This window comes from Salmo salar, chromosome 03, assembly GCF_965601325.2.
Source record: "Salmo salar chromosome 03, fSalSal1, whole genome shotgun sequence".
Lineage (NCBI taxonomy): Eukaryota > Metazoa > Chordata > Actinopteri > Salmoniformes > Salmonidae > Salmo > Salmo salar.
The window spans coordinates 73,277,671-73,299,707 of NC_138293.1; the positions used below are offsets into that span (position 1 = coordinate 73,277,671).

Here is a 22,037-nt window from a genome sequence, read left to right on the forward strand (position 1 = left end):
CTGACCTTAACCCAGCCACCTGTAAATGTTTTTTACTCCTTTAGAAATACTAGTTATGACATTACTTTCCTAAATGTATGCTAAACATTAGGAACAATTTCCTAATATTGAGTTGCACCCTTTTGACCTCAGAATAGCCTCAATTTGCTGGGGCATGGACTCTACAAGGTGTTGATCATTCCACAGGGATGTTGGCCCATGTTGACACCAAAGCTTCCCACAGTTGTCAAGTTGGCTGGTGGACCATTCTTGAAACACACAGCAAACTGTTGAGCGTGAAAAATCCAAAACCGTTGCGCCCGGCACCATACCCCTTCAAAGACCTTAAATCTTTTGTCTTATCCATTCACCCTCAACAGCACAGATACACAATCCATGTCTCAGTTGTCTCGAGGCTTAAAAATCCTTCTTTAATCTGTCTCCTCCCCTTTATCTACACTGATTGAAGTGGATTTAAAAAAGTGACATAAAGGATCATAGCTTTAACCTGGAGACACCTGGTCAGTCTGTCATGGAAAGAGCAGGTGTTAATGTTTTTTATAAGCCGGGTGGTTCGGGCCCTGAATGCTGATTGGCTGAATGCCATGGTATACCATGGGTATGACTAAAAAGGACTATTTACTGGTCTAATTACATTGGTAACCAGTTTATAATAGCAGTAAGGCACCTCTGGGGCTTGTGGTATATGGCCAATATACCACAGCTAAGGGCTGTTCTTAGGCACAACACCTCCTCGGGCCTTATTGCTTAAGTACTATATAGACTCAGTGTATATAGTAAACAATTTGAAAATGTTTGACACCAGCAGAAATAACAAGTGTGACACTCATCAAAAGAAACAGAAAATACTTTAGACACTGTAAATTACAGAAAGGGAGGCCAAGGACTGAATATCATATGTTATGCATTCATTCCATGACAAACAAGACAGAATACTCCTTTCATTGTGTATCTATGTACCCTCTGTGAAACAGTCCATTGTATTAATGGCAACACCAATGGTAATTAGTTAATTGTAGCGTTTTAAATAGGTAAAAAGACAATTGTAAATACACTGCTCAAAAAAATAAAGGGAACACTTAAACAACACATCCTAGATCTGAATGAAAGAAATAATCTTATTAAATACTTTTTTCTTTACATAGTTGAATGTGCTGACAACAAAATCACACAAAAATAATCAATGGAAATCCAATTTATCAACCCATGGAGGTCTGGATTTGGAGTCACATGTGCTCAATTGGATTCAGGTCTGGGGAACGGGCGGGCCAGTCCATAGCATCAATGCCTTCCTCTTGCAGGAACTGCTGACACACTCCAGCCACATGAGGTCTAGCATTGTCTTGCATTAGGAGGAACCCAGGGCCAACTGCACCAGCATATGGTCTCACAAGGGGTCTGAGGATCTCATCTCGGTACCTAATGGCAGTCAGGCTACCTCTGGCGAGCACATGGAGGGCTGTGCAGCCCCCCCACACCATGACTGACCCACCGCCAAACCGGTCATGCTGGAGGATGTTGCAGGCAGCAGAACGTTCTCCACGGCGTCTCCAGACTCTGTCACGTGCTCAGTGTGAACCTGCTTTCATCTGTGAAGAACACAGGGCGCCAGTGGCGAATTTGCCAATCTTGGTGTTCTCTGACAAATGCCAAACGTCCTGCACGGTGTTGGGCTGTAAGCACAACCCCCACCTGTGGACGTTGGGCCCTCATACCACCCTCATGGAGTCTGTTTCTGACTGTTTGAGCAGACACATGCACATTTGTGGCCTGCTGGAGGTCATTTTGCAGGGCTCTGGCAGTGCTCCTCCTTGCACAAAGGCGGAGGTAGCGTTCCTGCTGCTGGGTTGTTGCCCTCCTATGGCCTCCTCCACGTCTCCTGATGTACTGGCCTGTCTCCTGGTAGCGCCTCCATGCTCTGGACACTACGCTGACAGACACAGCAAACCTTCTTGCCACAGCTCGCATTGATGTGCCATCCTGGATGAGCTGCACTACCTGAGCCACTTGTGTGGGTTGTAGACTCCGTCTCATGCTACCACTAGAGTGAAAGCACCACCAGCATTCAAAAGTGACCAAAACATCAGCCAGGAAGCATAGGATCTGAGAAGTGGTCTGTGGTCCCCACCTGCAGAACCACTCCTTTATTGGGGGTGTCTTGCAAATTGCCTATAATTTCCACCTGTTGTCTATTCCATTTGCACAACAGCATGTGAAATTTATTGTCAATCAGTGTTGCTTCCTAAGTGGACAGTTTGATTTCACAGAAGTGTGATTGACTTGGAGTTACATTTTTTTGAGCAGTATATATAGAATATTTGCTGCATTAGATCTGAACCTATTCAAGTGGTGATAATGACATTACATCGCTGAGAGACTGAGAACAGTCAGTGTATTCAAGGCACTGGAATAGACTCAGAATTATGGTTACCTTTTTCCATTCATGGGTGAGGTAGTGAAGTCACTCTACATGGAGGTATGTGGGCAATGTGTGGACTGGTAATGGCTTTATCCTGTTCTTTCATATGGTACGTCCATGGTACAGAATAGCATGTTAAAGTACATGGATACACACAACTAACAAAACCCATATCTGTACGAATGGGCTATAGAAATGTAAGGAAAACCACCTCCAGCCATTTCTCTACAGCCAAAACATCATCTCTACTCTCACCTTGGCTGGACCATGATCTGCAACAGGTAAGGAACACTACACTGTATTTGGTCAATTGTGAATTGAATAAAGTATTGTAGCAGAAATAGAGAACTCAGTAAGCTATGCAGTGTCATTGAGAGTAATATCACTCAGGCAGTGGGGCTTACTAGAACTGCAAAGACCTAACAAGCAGACAAACAGCAGCTACAGTAACCTGAAATTGCCCTCCCCCTTCATAGTAACATCATTCTAACTAGTGAACATAGAGATGGCTCCAAATATTAGTAAATATCAGAATATGACTAAAGGTAAACCTTTTCAGTTTTACCATCAAAGGACTCCGGTGACAAATTTTGGTCATCTGAGTGAAGGGACCCATAACAGGAGTCTTCTTGAGACACCTAGTGGTGACATCGATGACAATCACTAGCAAGCAAGTGTTGGCATCTCCTTTGCAATAGTGGGTCTCTTCAGAAACCGATTAAAGATCATTCCATACATTCCGTCCTCCATACTCACAACTTTATTTCATGTTAACGTTGGTGAGACTCAAGCTTAAAAGCACTACGATTCCATGACACAAGGAACTCAAGGTTACTAATGGCTAAATCTATAGTATATAACCAGGATACAGGAGTGTCTTTCCAATAATGCCCAAAAGTATCCATTACTGCTGCTGGATTTGGAGGAATCTCTGTAGAACTACCACATTATTATGGTTAAGATATCAAAACACTACTATATTGGTTTTCTTTGTGTAATGTATTTGTATTCTTTAATAATAATAATAATAATAATATTCTGGATTCTGTGCCTTTAAAATACATAGCCAGTAATGTATAGGAAAAATACTGTACAAAAAACCCCATATAGAATAGCTTTATATAAACATCTCTTATAACCAATATATCATCTCTGTCCTGAATCTTTTGGTTTGTAGTAAAATAATTGTTTGGGATAACCACAGTACTGGACAACACCATCCTACTTTTTTTCAACATCTTTTACATTCATACAGCCATCTTACAGAAGAAGGCAAACACATAGCTACAAAAATACAGATCTCTCTACTGATTATTAAAAGAACCACTCTTGTTAATCATGCTAAATAAAAAGGAAATAATTAAACCACTTTGCGATTAGCTTGAGGTTTGTGTTCTGAGAAATCATGCTGAACTATTAAAATAAAAACAATGAGATGATAAGAATAACAATATCAACAACACAAATAGAAGTCATAATAATAATTAACAATTGAATATTTCAAAAAATGAATCTGTCCTTAACAGAAAAGATACATAAATATCAGGCAGATTAGACTGAGGAACATTGCACCAGGTCAGATTGTGACACGCGTTAGAAGATTAGTGCAGAGAGGGTTAGCTGAGTTGTGGTTTTGGAACAAGCTGCAGCAGAGAAACCACTGAGCACGGGGTGGGAAATCTGTTCACCATGCTAGCTAGCGCAACTCCCAACAGAAAATGACCGTGCAACGAGAGACAAGAGGGTTGTGGGTTCTACTGGAGACCAAGAGGTGCTCTGATTGGGGAATCGGTGTGGGAGGAAAAACTTGGTAGCATGAATTAATATAGGTTTGGAAAAGATTATTGCTCAATGTGTGATAGAAAAGAATCGCTGGTTTTTCTTTTCAACTGTACAGTTATACTGAGGTTTGAGAGAGAGGTTAAGTGCTAACAAGAAAATATTAAATCACAAGAGTAGCTTATAATCCTGATGTGATGAACTGATGTTACAGCGCTGCAATAGAACAATGGACACGAAAATGTATAATATTAACGGAAGTACAATAACATCAAAAAAAATTGCAATATGAATGTAGGCGCAGTACAAACCGTTTGAGAAAGGATGCTACAGGAAGGTACAGGACATAACAGACAGGAACAGGGTCTTAGGTAGGAGGATGATCCCTCTGAAAACAGCACTAGAAGAACATAAGGTTGGGGAGGGAGATACATTACAACAGTTCTCAGTCCTGATCACACGTATAAAACAGGTGAGAAAGGGGGAAAACAAACACCATGGCATCCTTTACAAAATGAACAATGGAAGGAAGGGACAGGGTAGGGATCTGGGAGAGTAGGTTGTTGGCTCATTAACACTCAAAGTGCCTTGTAGTACTTGAAAGAGGAAAGTGTGTGCGCATACTGTACATACATACTCATACCCCATGTACATGTTTGTACATGAAGGATGAGTGAGAAAACAGAAGGAACAAACAGATGCCAGTGACAGAATTCAAATTCCAAATGATAGAATCCTATAGGATTATCATGTACAGGGGTGAGGGGTTGGTGTGTGGGGAGGCCAGTGCCACCGAAAGGGAGGCACATTGTCCTTCAAACTCTTGGGTGAGGGGGTGAGAGGGAAGGGTGTGGCGTGGACGTTGGTTTGGGGAGGTTCACAGGGGCCCATGCCGAGCCTCGTATTTGGCCACAATGTTCTTGGTGCGACCCAGTTCCTTCCTCAAGTCGGCCACCTCGGAGCGAAGCGCACCGTTCTCTTTCTCTAGGAAGCCAGCCCGGATGGCAATTTGGTTCTCCTTCAGTCGCCTGGCATCCCGTGATCTTTTGGCTGCTACGTTGTTCTTTCTGCGTCTGGCCCAGTACTTGTCATCCTGGAAAGGGATGTGATACACACTGTTGTGATTCATATTTCTTTCACACTACCTGTGGTATTGTAAAAATATAAAGTGATTCACCTGAGTAATAAACAGTATTCCAAATGTGACCTATTATTTATATCATCACGTATTTCATTTTCACTTATTACATTTCCATAATGTTATTTAAAACTGCCTGACACGTTCAACCTCCTTTGCACCCTGCAGGAAGCCATCTTACCTCAACAAACAAAATAGTACATGTGATACACCTCTTCCAACAACATCGTATGACTCGGGTTAAGGGTGAATGACCACGGCTAAACCTGTCAATCTAAATCCTGGCCAAGTTCGCCTCCTCCCTATCAATACTGAAAAAGCTGCCGGTTTGGGTTTGCGCCAACGCTCCTTCTTATATTGTGGTTTAAAATACTTCTGGTTATTTAGGTAGAATAAGTCCACTTGCTGCTTACATAAGATAAGAAAACATGGCGCTTAAAGTTTTTGGCCAAACAAGTGGCGAACCCTTTCAACCTTCATAAGTAGGCTCCAGGTAGGTTACCTTGAGATCTTCGGGGATGAATATCTTGCGTGCCTTTTTGATCATGGGCTGTGGTTTGAGCTCCTCTGGGGCAAACTTGCGTTTTCGGGGGTCAAACATCTCCTGTCCGGGCACGCTGGACAGAGCCAGGTCTGCAGGGTCAGGCTCGTAGCCCACTGGAACTTGAATAGACTCTGGATCGATGGGGCTGGGGGTGTTCCTGGCAGCTGAGGGCAGCACTGCAGGAGAAAGGCAAAGGAAAACAGGTTAGAGGGTCTGCTGAATTACGTCTGGGAAATGTTTAGAAGAGACTGTACTCTCTGAAAGAGCAGGCTTTGAGGTGCAATGGTCCTTGAGAAAGTAATGGTTAGAAATTAGGCCTTATTAGACATCAACTGGTTTCTTTAAAATGAAGGTTCTAGAATACGCCATTAAATGTAATATAAAAGCTATGACAACTGTGGCAGTCATTAGTACCCCCCCCAGCCAATTTCTCTCATTTGTTTTTCAACAGGACAATGACCCAACACACCTCCAGCCTGTGTAAGGGCTATTTGACCAAGAAGGAGAGTGATGGAGTGCTGCATCAGATGTCCTGGCCTCCACAATCACCTGAACTGGTTTGGGATGAGTTGGACCGCATAGTGAAGGAAAAGCAGCCAACAAGTGCTCAGCATATGTGGGAACTCCTTCAAGACTATTGGAAAAGCATTCCAGGTGAAGCTGGTTGAGAGAATGCCAAGAGTGTGCAAAGCTTTCATCAAATATATTTTGATTTGTTTAACACTTTTTTTTGTTACAACATGATTCCATGTGTAATTTCATAGTTGATGTCTTCACTATTATTCTACAATGTAGAAAATAGTAAAAATAAAAGACAAACCCTGGAAGGAGTAGGTGTGTCCAAACTTTTGACTGGTACTGTATGCATGTACTTTAAAATGTCTAAAACCAAATTGAAACTGTGTAGAAATGATAATGGACCTACATTCATATAGTTTCTTGACTGTGTCCAGCTCGCTAATAATCACCGAAATGAAAGCCACACAGTCAGAGAGCATCAGAAATTCAGAAAACAGGACTACAAGACTATTTATTGCAAATATAACATTTTTTGTGCGGCCCTCCGGACCTTGTTGACGACCGTATGTGGCCCCCAGGGAAAGATTAGTTTGACACCCCTGCTCTAGAATCAATACCAGCCTTGCAAGTGAAGACGGACTATATTCTTATGTCCGTCTTATTCTATACATGCCCATCAAGTCAATGACTATTTCATCTAAATAATTCTACAACTGGCCTTGCCCACAGGGAAGCAAAAACAACTGTGGTTGCACCTTTTAACCAACAGGTGGAGCACAGAGAACACAAACACACAGATTTACCGACACACAGACAGACACTCTCACAAACACAGAAGATATGTTATTTAAGCTTTTCTGCGGCCCTGTTATCAGTGGCTCTAGTCAGCTGAGCTCATGCAGACAACAACATTTTGTCTGTAAATTGACTTAAGGCAACCTCCTCGTCAGCCAGCCTCAACATGTGCCTCTGCAATCTCTCTGTGGATGTTACGTAACACCTAATAGATTTCTATGGCACAGAGCAGCAGGTCAGCAGTTGACACGGTTTCACATTCTACCCTTCATCATTCAGTAGATTAGCAAGCAGAACTGAAGAACTTAATTGGATGGCTTCATCAAATCAGCTGTAATTTGATTGGTGGCTGGCGGTGAGCATCTTATGACAGTAAGCTAATAGAGCCCAATGTCAGTGTATTTACCTGAGATTCATCCACTTAAACAGTTTGACAATTACAACGATTCACAATCAAAGGACTGTAGTCTTGTGGTTGGTTTGAAAACGTAATGAGGAATGAAAGAAATACAAATTCTTCCTGCTGACGGTGAAAACATTTCACTCAAACAGAATTCAAAGGCCGACATTTTAGGTCACTTCCTACGTCATGACCCAGCTTCTCTGTGCTTTAAGCTGGCTACGGCCTTAAGCCTTCTGACCTTTGGTCACAGCAGCATTTCTAGCTCCAGCCAGTCCTTGTTGAGATTTAAGCTGAGGCCAACATACAGGTCTGACCTGCTTGTACGTTATGCAGAAGGAAGTAAGACAGCTACTCAAGCCCTTTCAGAAGAGAAAACAAATATGTATGAATTTAGAGAAAGAAAATATGGACGAATAAGTCGCTCTGAATATGAGCATCTGCTAAATTACTAAAATGTAGACACGCAAGCGTGACAATTACACTCTAGCGTCACCAGTGAATCATTGCATCAGTAGTCAGACACATTAAGCTAAAATGGCTGGCCATCCAAAGTGGTACTTCAGCAGGGGTCCAATTCAATGCCTCATTTTAGTGAATTGTCAAGAACACGTTGGCTGCATGTTAGTCCCCAACAACGACAGGCCACTGACTAACACTGTCAGCTTAGTGCCAAGCTACTTACAAGGGCTAAATCAGACGCTGTCCAAAACAATCTGTCAAAACTATATCACCTGTATAAATAACAAGCACTGTGGCCCAAACATCTTATCACTTTAACCATTCATTCTGACCAGATTACTGGAGTAAAAATACAGTGACATGCTTTACTGGCTAAGAGTGGCCTGGTGAAAAGCCTGGCTGATAGTGCCCTATAGTATTTGGCTGTGACCTCTCCTCTACGAACCTCCAATAGGAAGAGACAACACACACCCGTCTGACAATGTGTTCAACGTCCACCAAACATAGATAGAAGGTAAGAGCTCTGCGTCTTGTTCCTTCTCCTGTAGGTAAATGATCAGATTTGCATTGTGTGGGGTGGTAGTAGAACCAGTGCAGATGGGACGGAGGGCTAAGATGGCTCTGACCTGACTCTCACCTGCATGTTCTTCCTCTGACCGCTGGACAGTCAGGAGAGAAACTCAAACCCTCTTTAAACTGGTTTGATTTTCATTAACATTTTAAGCTCGACCCCTAAAGAATGACAACGTCGAGTCTGCCTTTTCCAACCAATCTTCAAAATGAAGTGTGAGCTAGTCGGGGATTCATTTTATTGTGTTAAGTGTTTACTGTATATGAATGTGATGCTAAACAACATGGATTCAACAGGAGAACTAACCACACCTCCCCTTTATCTGTTTACTATAGGGAGAGGATTTCCATAGGTACCACACACCTTATCAGACAGTCACTTCTATGGCACACAAGTTTAGACCTGACCTTTGACCTTGTCTACGTTCCACTTCCCTTTTGGACCCTGCCAACAATACACCGTGGGCCCATTATTGAACCAGCAGTGGGACCCGCCCATCGCTAACTCCACTGGATATCTGCTGTGATAAAGCTATCTCAGGCTGCATTGTGCTTGCATGCAACTGGGAGGTTGGTGGGGCGGGCTAGGCTGGAGGTGTATGTGACAGCAGTATAGCCTTGACCATGTGATTTCATCAGGGTTCAGCCTGTGCCTCTGCTATGGCTCCGACTGGGATCTGTCTGGTGAGGGAGAATTGAAGGAAGGAGGAGGAGGAGATGCTCATACCATGACAAGCTCCCGTTAGCAGTGGGGCTACACATGGCGGATGCAGGAAGACCTAGCCGTACTCATGTGAGAGGGGATGTGCATAACGGCAAGACAGGCCCTGTGAAACTGTACCAGACAAAAAACACACACTCACTCGCACTGAGACAAATATACACGCACGTACACCCTCACATGCTGGGATTCTTTGTACTGTAACTGTACAGATGTAATTCTTTGACACGAGTGACAGACTTGTGTCCGGATGTACTTTACTTCCTGTGGTGAGGCCAAAAACTACTTACAGTACCACGTCAAGGTTTGTTCCCAGCTTTATTTCTTTCTTTACTTTGTGAAAGCAGTGGGGAAATAAATACTGAGAGAAACCTTGTGGTCACTTTACGTACACTGACGAAGGACATACATATGGCTATATTTGGCATGAGTAATAATGTCATCATTAGAAACAAACTATTACACTTCTGTCTGCGACTACTTTCAAGGGACAAGCTAAATCATATTAAAATGTGTCAAACAGAATGCCATACATCAGACGAAGTTGTGAATGTTTTTTGGAATTTAGGGCATTTGCAATTCCTTCAAATGTGATTGCAAATCACAGTAAAAGCATGCTGGGTGGATCAGAGTAATAGTGGGGGGGAATTGATACAGTAGAGTATCGTAATATTAATACTATTTATGACAATATATACATTTTATGACTCCAAGTATCAATTCTCAACAACAAACCTTTTGTATATTTTCTGCTAGCTAGTTGACGTTAGCTGGCGCTAGTTGGCTGTGCCAAAACGTTGGTATTTCTCCTATAGCTTTGGCCTCAATCTTCTATTAAATGGTGAGCCAACATGTTTTCAGCACTTTTATTTCCATGACGGATCAAAACTAGTTTTTATCATGGGTCTCTCGTGCCCCCCTGCAGCAGACATAGTGAGCAATATGTCATGAACATCGAATCACAAAAAAAAAAAATATTATAATAATAATAATAATAGTCGCAGTATCAAATCAGAATACATATAGAACCGTGATACATATAGAATCGCAATAAATATCGTATTGGCACCTAAGTATCGAGATAATATCGTATCGTGAGGAGCCCTGGCAATTCCCAGCACTACTATTTAAGTGGTAATTCATATGAATTCAAGTCTACTACACAGGCCAGTTTCACTAGATCACCATCACTGTTCACGTCAGGACTTGGTAGATCATTAATGACTAAGATGAAAAACCTTTGGACATACATAGGTCTATTGGAATAAAATGCAGTAGAATGTGTTTTGTGTGAGAGTATTCAATCTGAGGATGTTTACTGATAATGGTGTCTTAACTCATATCCATAAAACCTCAGGAAGTACGGGACAAATAATATAGGTCCCACCGTTCAGAGACATTGTAAACATGAGCTTCTGTTATACACTGGAACATTATAAAAGGCAGGTTTCCATACAGTGTGGATATGATTATAAGGATTGTATTTGACACACTGTGCTCTACCAACTATGGTAATGAGAAGATATCACACACACACACCAAAATACATACCAAAGTTACTATATAAACACAAACCAACAGGCACACAGAAATATTCCCTTTAAACATATAACATACTTACAAGTGATGTGATGACACCTTATTTACATATACTTGATTAAATAAAATAGGGTCATAAAGACAACTACCATCCTCATCATTAATTAACTAGTTTCAAAATAAAACAATTACAGGCAATAGAATCACTGTTTTCCCCTCGACTAGAAGATTCAGATAGGATGTCCATTATTTAGCAACAAAGAACTGGCTAGCACAAACCAGATCACATCTGCCTGCTCCAACAAACACTCCAATTACACTGACCCTCTATTCACTCCCCCACTTTCAAGAGGCTGAAACCATGACAACTAGCCTTATGAAAGATGTTTGCCTTGGTGATGCCTGTAAATTAGGTATGTTATCCTCACACCTCTAAATAACTGGGTACCAGGAATGTGTGTTTCAATAAGGAGGAACGTTTTACTTTTTTCTGGTTGTCTCTTCAGTAGGCAGCAACAGATACGTCAGGATTCACCTTAGGCAAACAAAGCAAATTGGAGCATCGCGTGCCAAGCAACAAAATGAGCCTAATCTAAATCAATATTGGAATTTCATCGGGTATGTAGTAAAACTGTAAATGTTTGTTGACAAAAACTACACAGCTGAGGGATCAAAACTATAACCCACCCAAGTTGTACAACTACTGTCCCTCCAGTTTAACTTTCTAGTACTTGGCACAACGCCACTCAAGCTCCAAAGTCCAGGGCCAGAATTGTAGAAGAAATGTCCTAGCATACTCAAAGCCCCTGAAGTAGCATAAATAGTGAGAAACCTCTATCTGTGCTTTTGGTCAGAGTGGAATGGGGTATACAGTAAAGGAGAAAGTTCAGTGTTGAGAAGACAACCTGGTCATGATGTGCGTGCTGAGTACACCAGCTGGACAAACAGCGCCCAGGGCATATTATTAGAAAGCGCAACAACTAAGGTTTTGACCACAGAGATTTGCCCTAATTTGAGAGCTATAGCAGGGTTGTGCGTGTGCGTTTGGTTGACATTGCAGATGTTAGCCCTCGTTTGAGAGTGTTCCTGTGCTGTGTGTTGTGTGTGTGTGATATGGTCTTTTACCTGCTCTGGCTGGGGGGATCTGGAGACAGTTCTGGGAGACCATGGCTGTATGAACAGAGGTAGTGGCATGGCTGCTGAGGTCGACCACAGAGGGTAAGGGGGGTGCAGGGGAAACCTGCTGGATAGTGGGCTGCCGGGGCTGGTTTTGGTTATTCTGAGCTGAGTTTGCGGGGATGCCATTCTCTGACAGAAACTCTTCCAGGTCCATGTACTCTAGCTGAAAGTTGTCCCCATCATATGGCAAGGTCTTGTCCCACAGGGTTGGCCCTAGGAAGGCCGACTGTGGAGTATTGGCACCACCTTCCTCATCCAACTTTTTCTCTTTCTCATTCTTCTCTTTTCCAAAACCTGCAAATATTTGGAGAGAATCATATCACTGTTAAACCAAAACAGACAAACAATGCCTTTACAATGTCAAAACGGCTAAGCCCATAAAAGGCCAAGGTTTTTGTACTATTTTTTATTATATATTATTAACATTCAAATACACCTCAAGTAAACTTATGTTATACGTTTAATCAACAATCAGGTGCTGTAGATATTGTGTGTGTATATACATACATACACACAATATCTACAGCACCTGATTGTTGATTAAACGTATAACATAAGTTTACTTGAGGTGTATTTGAATGTTTATATACTTGATGCAAATAGATAAATAACCAAACTACAGTAAACACCCCATCAACTCCAATAGCAAAAGCACCCTCTAGGGGACAACCTCCAGTCTCAGGAAAGCTCAGGAAATATATTTTCATTTCTCTTCAAGCTATTTCCAGAAATGTTGAGTTTTTTCAAATCTTTCAAATCTTTATCAAATTCCCTATCAAGTTGTTGACAAATAAGTACTAAATGGTTTCTAGACTGGCTAGTCTTCAGAATACTAACTATAGTGTATTTACAGTAGATTAAACTTTCCACAATGTACTACTGTTGGACTACTTTTGCCCTTTAAAAGTATTTTTGTAGCAGTGTTCAGATTTTTGTCTATGTTGTTGGGAAAGTTGTCAAAATGTCACTTTTAAAAAAAGTTTAGATAGAATGTAGTTGATGTGGTTAATAAAACAGCAGTTGATTGGTAGAAGATATTTCTGTTCTGATTCAAAATAGCAGAAGTAGACCAAGATGCCATATCCTCTAAGTTTATGCCTAAGTTGTTGGGAAAGTGGTCAAAGTAGCTGATGCGTCAAAAATCGAAATGTTTACTCATTGTCTCATGCTAGAAATGTGCTCACCCAGTGCTATAAATGTTACATTTCTGAAAGTTATATGACAGTTAATTCAACAGTGGGAAGTTAGCTTAACAAATGCAGTGGATTACCATTACTAAAACAGCTGTCACTTTTGAGCAGAAGAAGATAATTCTGTTCTGATTTGAATGTGTTGTCACGACACCAGAGTTTTGACTTCGATACCAGGTTAAGTATCACGATACTCGATACCAAAATGATACCAATTGAAAAAAAAGAAAGCGTATTAGCCAAAGTCACAGAATGGTAATTGATCCAGATGGATCTTTTGAGTTCATTATCATTACATTTGAAAAATGTTTTAATGTATGCATTAATTAATTAATTATAAAATATCACCTTTTTTAACCAATCAAAACTACATAACATTATGGTTCTCTCTAGTCTATTGATAAATTGGGTAAATCAAGTTGTAGCCTAGGCCTATTTACAATACAAGTGAATGCATATTCAATAGGAGTGTGTGCATGCATTGAGTTATTGACCTTGTTTTGGCTGATTTCATTGGGCTACAGATGAAAACCAATCTGTTCCCCTTCCATTTGGGACTTATTTTAAAGTATGCGCGTTCTCTTTAAGACCCATGACGTCATTCACACACACACACACACACACACACACACACGTTTGAAAACATTTATTAACAGTTTCAACATGCTGTTTTTCATTATTCAAGTGTGTTAATTTATGTGCCGCATATGTGGTGATGCAGCTCAGACTCCCAGTGGTTCCTCCTGACAGGTTTGGGCTAGCAATGAGTAAGTGGAGCAGGCACGGTGCTCTCGCGCTATAAGGGGACATCGGCTACGCTGATAGACAGACTTGATCCTCTCTCAATCCGTAGACGACATGAGACGTTTGACAGAAGTACCAAATCTAACAAAAATTCTGGTACCCAACCGTTTTTCAGGTTCTAGTATAGAAAAAGTACTGAAGTTTCGGAATATCGTAAAACACGCATTTGAATAGCAGACCAAGATCTCATACCCTCTAAGTGTTTTGTTTAAAGTGCTGGGGAGGTCTGCAAAAAAAAGAAAAAATATTTTTGTTACGATTTCAATAGCAGAGAAGTAGAGGAAGAGTCCATACGCCCTAACTTTTTGTCTAACTTGTTGGCAAAGTGTCAATGTAGCTGATTGTTGTCACAAGTTACATTGTTCACAGTGCATAGAATGTTGGATGTAATGATGTCACAATGGGACCTTTAGAATGTTGAAATCCCTTTAAAGTGGATGGAGGACAAAACGAAGGGCAAAAAGCTTTATAGTTTATAAAGTGTAAAGGACATCCAAAAGTTGTATACAAGCACACTGGTCCTGACCACTGCACTTTTTAAAAGTTTGAATGACGTTTCTAGCTTAAACGGTGTACGAAAAATAGCATTCCAAATAATAATAAGTACTGTATGACAAAAACTTACAGTGGGACGTTTTCTGTCGTAAGTCACATGAATTAAAGGGATAGTTGCTACACTGTATTCTTAGCAGGCTGGAGCTGTCATACCAGTAATGTATTTTTTTACATTTAAAATTGCAACCATCATGGATCACACTGTACTCCTGCCCGATCTGGCTAGATGTAGTAGTACTAATCCATTACACTTAATGCGGCAATCAGCAGTATAAACAATAACAAAGCGAATCCCCCGACACTGGTTCGGTAAAAAACTGAGGGATGGGGCTAGAGAAACGTAACCACTCAAATGCATAGACATGAAGAGTTTGAGTTATGGATACAAGGATTGACCGTCCATGATATCAAAATGATAGTTTTAACCATGTTGAGGCTATATTGTGTTTGTTTACATTGTTTTACTCCAATATTTGTAAACAATGACAATCTTATATTTGGGGTTCTGATGGGGTATTACAGTTGAACTAAGCTCATGAGGCATTTATAAGTTCTACTCCTCAAGAAACAATTCATTTATAAGTCCAAAAATGGATGTAGCAACAGTGATTGCCCCTTTAATTTACACTTGAATCAACGCCAATTCTTAGTAAGCAAAGGTGAGAAACACCGGGCTACAGAAATATTGTAGCCATCGGAGACGTTCTGTTTTATTCTGCATTGTATCTTGTTTGCTAACGCGCTGCAACACTGACAGATCATGCTTGAAAGTGAGAACGACCAAACAATCGTCACAAAAAAAGAATGTAAACTACAACGTAACAAATGATTTGATGTCTTCGTTTTGTTTACCTTCTTCATGATGAAATGGCAGCTTCATTGGATTCTCCAACAGGGATTTCAGTACGCCATTAGTTGGAGGTTGGAAAGATGAGTTTAAAGGAACAGGTCTGGCCATTTTCTCCATTGGTCTGGAGGACGATAGTATAGCGTACAATTGCGGTTATTCCAAAAGAAGACCCACGTTTGAAAATATGTTAAACAAACACCAAACCTCAATGCTTGACCCAACCTGGAGTTCCGGCCGAGAAATTGATATCCGCGCAGAAAATAACAATTACAGTTATCGTCGAACGACGCTAGTTCGAGAAGGCAGAGAACTAACTGGATGTGAAGCTCAAGATGGTTCACGATCCATTTGTGGACGCCGATGTACATGACGTCAAACCTTTGGCAAACACTTGAATACCGACTCTGCGAATGAGATGGAGGGAAGGAGGGACTGACCACTGCTGAATAGGGAACTTATTTGTTTCACGTTTTTTCCATATCATTTTTTCTCAGCCCTTTTCTCCTTGAAAATATATATGTCAATCATGTTAATTGACAGATTACTCCGACATGGCGTATGTGATCGTTGTACTACCCACATCCATTAGCCTTGGTATGTAGTGCAAGATCCATAGATTGAGCCCCCATACAGTTCTCGCTCTCCCTGTTAGGCTACACTATTGTGTTATTGACTGTACGTTTGTTTATTCCATGTGTAACTCTGTGTTGTTTGTGTCGCACTGATTTGCTTTATCTTGGCCAGGTCGCAGTTGTAAATGAGAACTTGTTCTCAACTGGCCTACCTGGTTAAGTAAAGGTGAAATAAATAAAACACTGGTGGCAGCAGTGGGATCATTGTGGTGTTCTCTCAGGGCCTTGTAAGCATGTGAAGCGTCGAGTGTGAGGACATACAACCCTTCTTTAAAGAGGGGGAATATTGTAATTTAGGCCTACTGCAATGTGGTGTAGTGAGCTTCATTGGACATATACATCTACACAGAGGCCTGTGTTATTAGGTGCTCAGCTCTGTAATAGGATATGGATCAAGCCCCCATCATAGCTCTCTCTCCTGTACATTCAATAGATAATTTAAAGTTTGTTTCCACCAAACTGGTAACTATTCAACTCTAATCATTTGTCACACACCGGATAGTTTGGTGAAATGTGTTGTTTTACAGTGTCACCCATAGTAGTTCGGCACCCCTGGAGTAAATTTGGGTTAAGCGCCTTGCTCAAGTGCACAGCAACATACTTTTCACCTTGTCAGCTCAGATTCAAACCAGTGACCTTTCAGTTACTGGCCCAACATGCTAACCGCTAGGCTACTAAAATGAGTAGGCTTATAACAGGTGTGCCAACTGCACATTTCTTAACCTTTGATCTATAGGCCACAGAGTAATTGAATTAGACAAACATTTATTTTACCTCTTATGTCCTACAAACATTTAACCTATGGTCTACAACAGCCCTCTACACTCATTGTATTTCTTAAAACCAATCAATTAGAATGATGCTAGTACAAAAAATGCCCAGGACATCTACAGCACCAAATGTCACAGGAAAGAAAAAAAGATCAAGCACATCACATTGTATTAGTCACATGCCCTGAATAGAACAGGTATAGATAGACCTTAGTGAAATGCTTACTTACGAGCCTCTAACCAACACAGTTTCAAAAAAGACAAATAAGAAGAGATAAGTAACAAGTAATTAAAGAGAAACAGTAAAATAACAATAGCAAGACTATATACAGGGGTACCAATACAGAGTCAATGTGCAGGGGCACCGGTTAGTTGAGGTAATATGTACATGTAGGTAGAGTTATTAAAGTGACTATGCATAGATAATAACAACAGAGAGTAGCAGTGGCGTAAAGAGGGGAGGGGAGGGGCACTGCAAATAGTCTGGGTAGCCATTTGACTAGATGTTCAGGAGTCTTATGGCTTGGGGGTAGAAGCTGTTTAGAAGCCTCTTGGACCTAGACTTGGCACTCCGGTGCCACTTGCCGTGCGGTAGCAGAGAGAACAGTCTATGACTAGGTTGGCTGGAGTCTTTGACAATTTTTAGGACCTTCCTCTGACACTGCCTTGTATAGAGGTCCTGGATGGCAGGAAGCTTGGCCCCAGGGATGTACTGGGCCATTCGCACTACCCTCTGTAGTGCCTTGCGGTCAGAGGCCGAGCAGTTGCCATACCAGGCAGTGATGCAACCAGTCAGGATGCTCTCGATGGTGCAGCTGTAGAACCTCTTAAGGATCTGAGGACCCATGCCAAATCTTTTCAGTCTCCCGAGCTGGAATAGGTTTGTTGTGTACTCTTCACGGCTGTCTTGGTGTGCTTGGACGGCCTGTTCACCCTGCTGTCATCCAGAAGGTGAGGTCAGTATAGGTGCATCAAAGCTGGGACGGAGAGACTGAAAAACACCCATCTCAAGGCCATCAGACTGTTAAATAGACATCACTAGCCAGCCTTCACCCAGTACCCTGCCCTGAACTTAGTCACTGTCACTAGCCAACTACCACCCGGTTACTCTACCATGCATCTTAGAGACCGCTGTCCTATGTACAGTCGGAAGTTTACATACAGTTAGGTTGGAGTCATTAAAACACATTTTTCAACCAACCCACACATTTCTTGTTAAACATGTGTACTATTGTTTGTACAGATCAACGTGGTACCTTCAGGCATTTAGAAATTGCTCCCATGGATGAAGCAGACTTTTGGAGGGTTACAATTTTTTTCTGAGGTCTTGGCTGATTTCTTTTGATTTTCCCATGATGTCAAGCAGAGGCAGTGAGTTTGAAGGTAGGCCTTGAAATACATCCACCGGTACACCTCCAATTGACTCAAATGATGTCAATTAGCCTATCAGAAGCTTCTAAAGCCATGACATCATTTTCTGGAATTTTCCAAGCTGTTTAAAGGCATAGTCAACTAGGTGTATGTAAACTTCTGACCCACTGGAATTGTGATACAGTGAAATAATCTGTTTGTAAACAATTGTTGGAAAAATTGCTTGTGTCATGCACAAAGTAGATGTCCTAACCAACTTGCCAAAACTATAGTTTGTTCACAAGAAATTTGTGGAGTGGTTGAAAAACGAGTTTTAATGACTCTAACCAAGTGTATGTAAACTTCCGACTTCAACTGCATATATGTGTGTCCCATCATCCCATCATATATACTGTATATACAGTACCAGTCAAAAGTTTGGACACACCTACTCATTCCAGGGTTTTTCTTTATTTTTGACCATTTTCTACATTGTACATTAATAGTGAAGACGTCAAAACTATGAAATAACCCATATGGAATCATGTAGTAACCAAAAAAGTATTTAGCAAATCAAAATATACTTTATATTTTTGATTCTTCAAAGTATGATGACAGCTTTGCACATTCTTGGCATTCTCTCAACCAGCATCACCTGGAATGCTTTTCCAACAGTCTTGAAGGAGTTCCCACATGTTGAACACTTGTTGGCTGCTTTTCCTTCACTCTGCGGTCCAACTCATCCCTAACCATCTCAATTGGGTTGAGGTCGGGTGGATGCCATGTCATCTGATGCAGCACTCCATCACTCTCCTTCTTGGTCAAACAGCCTGGAGGTGTGTTGGGTCATTGTCCTGTTGAAAAACAAATGATAGTCCCACTAAGCCCAAACCAGATGGGATGGCGCATTGCTGAAGAATGCTGTGGTAGCCATGCACCCCCACACCATCACACCACCTCCTCCATGCTTCATGGTGGGAACTACACATGCGGAAATCATCCGTTCACCTACTATGCGTCTCACAAAGACACGGTGGTTGGAACCAAAAATCTCAAATTTGGACTCACCTGACTAAAGGACACATTTTCACCATTCTAATGACCATTGCGCATGTTTCCTAGCCAAAGCAAGTCTCTTCTTATTATTGGTGTCCTTTAGTAGTAGTTTCTTTGCAGCAATTCGACCATGAAGGCATGATTCACACAGTCTCCTCTGAACAGTTGATGTTGAGATGTGTCTGTTACTTGAACTCTGTGAAGCATTTATTTGGGCTGCAATTTCTGAGGCTGGTAACTCTAATGAACTTATCCTCTGAGTCTGCAGCAGAGGTAACTCTGGGTTTTCCTTTCCTGTGGAGGTCCTCATGAGAGCCAGTTTCATCATAGCGCTTGAAGAAACATTCAAAGTTCTTGACATTTTCCGGATTGACTGACCTTTATGTCTTAAAGTAATGATGGACTCTCTTTGCTTATTTGAGCTGTTCTTGCCATAATATGGACTTGGTGTTTTACCAAATAGGGCTATCTTCTGTATACCACCCCTACCTTGTCACAACACAACTGATTGGCTAAAACACATTAAGAAGGAAAGGAATTCCTCAAATTAACTTTTAACAAGGCACACCTGTTAAATGGAATGCATTCCACGGGACTAACTACTGAAGCTGGTTGAGAGAATGCCAAGAGTGTGCAAAGCTGTCATCAAGGCAAAGGGTGGCTACTTTGAAGAATCTCAAATATAAAATACATTTTGATTTGTTTATCACTTTTTGGGTTATTACACGATTCCATATGTGTTATTTCATAGTTTTGATGCCTTCACTATTATTCTACAATATAGAAAATAGTAAAAATAAAGAAAAACCCTGGAATCAGTAAACGTGTCCAAACTTTTGACTGGTACTGTATATTAAAAGTCAAATGTATGTCCCAAATTGGGTCCATATCAAGTGAATGATTGGCCTATGTTGGGATCCCAATATCTGAAAGTAGGGCAACAACCTCAGTTCACCTCAACAGAGGAGCTGAGTCTAACAACTTGATAAAACATAAATAAATATTTAGTTTTACTGGCTAAGTTGCTTTAAAAAAAAGAAAGAAATTCAGGCCATATTTCAGTCATGGCTTGTTGTGGGTGGTAGTGGTGGTGGTGGTTGAGATGGATTTATTACTCAGATAGAGTAGTTCTGACTAAAACTGCACCATTCTACACAGCATACCAGAGTGGGAGTACAGAGATCACAAATACTGTATGTGAGAACCTGACTTTGCCTGCAGCCGTTTTTAGGGTTCTTGTGAATAGGGTTGTATGATCAGTATATCCAAACACACTACCCTGGACCGCTCCCCCTCACTCCCCCACAACCAAAATATAGAATTGAAGATTCAAATGGTTGAAATGTGTAAAATGAAACCCACAGCTTAATTTGAATTGTACCAACAGAGAGGAGACTGGTTTTTCAAGAAGATTGTCTCACTTACCCGTGGAAGTCATGTGATTAAGAATTCAGGGGCTGGATGGAAAAAGAACAACTCACTGAAACGAGCCACAGTACAGCAGTTAAAGGCCTGTGGAAGGGACTGAAATGACCCACAGCACAGTAGCTAAAGGCCTGTGGAAGGGACTGAAATGACCCACAGCACAGTAGCTAAAGGCCTGTGGAAGGGACTGAAATGACCCACAGCACAGTAGCTAAAGGCCTGTGGAAGGGACTGAAATGACCCACAGCACAGTAGCTAAAGGCCTGTGGAAGGGACTGAAATGACCCACAGCACAGTAGCTAAAGGCCTGTGGAAGGGACTGAAATGACCCACAGCACAGCAGCTAAAGGCCTGTGGAAGGGACTGAAACGAGCCACAGCACAGCAGTTAAAGGCCTGTGGAAGGGACTGAAACGAGCCACAGCACAGCAGTTAAAGGCCTGTGGAAGGGACTGAAACGAGCCACAGTACAGCAGTTATAGGCCTGTGGAAGGGACTGAAACGAGCCACAGTACAGCAGTTAAAGGCCTGTGGAAGGGACTGAAACGAGCCACAGCACAGTAGCTAAAGGCCTGTGGAAGGGACTGAAACGAGCCACAGCACAGTAGCTAAAGGCCTGTGGAAGGGACTGAAACGAGCCACAGCACAGCAGTTATAGGCCTGTGGAAGGGACTGAAACGAGCCACAGTACAGCAGTTAAAGGCCTGTGGAAGGGACTGAAACGAGCCACAGTACAGCAGTTAAAGGCCTGTGGAAGGGACTGAAACGAGCCACAGTACAGCAGTTAAAGGCCTGTGGAAGGGACTGAAACGAGCCACAGTACAGCAGTTAAAGGCCTGTGGAAGGGACTGAAACGAGCCACAGTACAGCAGTTAAAGGCCTGTGGAAGGGACTGAAACGAGCCACAGTACAGCAGTTAAAGGCCTGTGGAAGGGACTACTGGGTGGGGCCCACTAAGTACCTTTAAGATACGTGTTATGGATAACATGGGTCTTAAAACATTCCTTGAGAACCCTTGATATTGACCAACTATTTTGGGACTTAGCATCATGTACAGCTATTGATAAGAATCACTTGACATGATTTACTGTCCACCACAGCCTATGAAAATTATATTTACTATTCAAAATTATTGATTTTATTTGCAATTATTATACATTTAAATCAATTTCAGTGGCCTAATGTAGACATATTACAAATCAGTGACGGGCACTTGCCATCTCGAAAGGATGTTGTGTGTATTTGATCTCATAGAGGTCTACCAACCCTGTTCTAGCTCTGGCCATGATGGTTAGACCTCCGCCTTAGCTGCACTAGCTGTGTTATGTTCCCCATTGCTCC

The 22,037-nt window shown here is 41.6% G+C and overlaps 1 protein-coding gene across 1 annotated transcript; it reads right to left on the bottom strand.

Moving 5' to 3' along the window:
• Window positions 1-3,403: 3,403 nt before the first annotated feature.
• LOC100380463 (Hepatic leukemia factor) lies at window positions 3,404-15,761 on the bottom strand. Its single transcript, NM_001173748.1, is given in 4 exon segments — window positions 3,404-5,291; window positions 5,839-6,056; window positions 12,012-12,359; window positions 15,467-15,761. Coding segments are annotated over 4 exon segments (897 nt in total). The 5' UTR covers window positions 15,582-15,761; the 3' UTR covers window positions 3,404-5,075.
• Window positions 15,762-22,037: the final 6,276 nt, after the last annotated feature.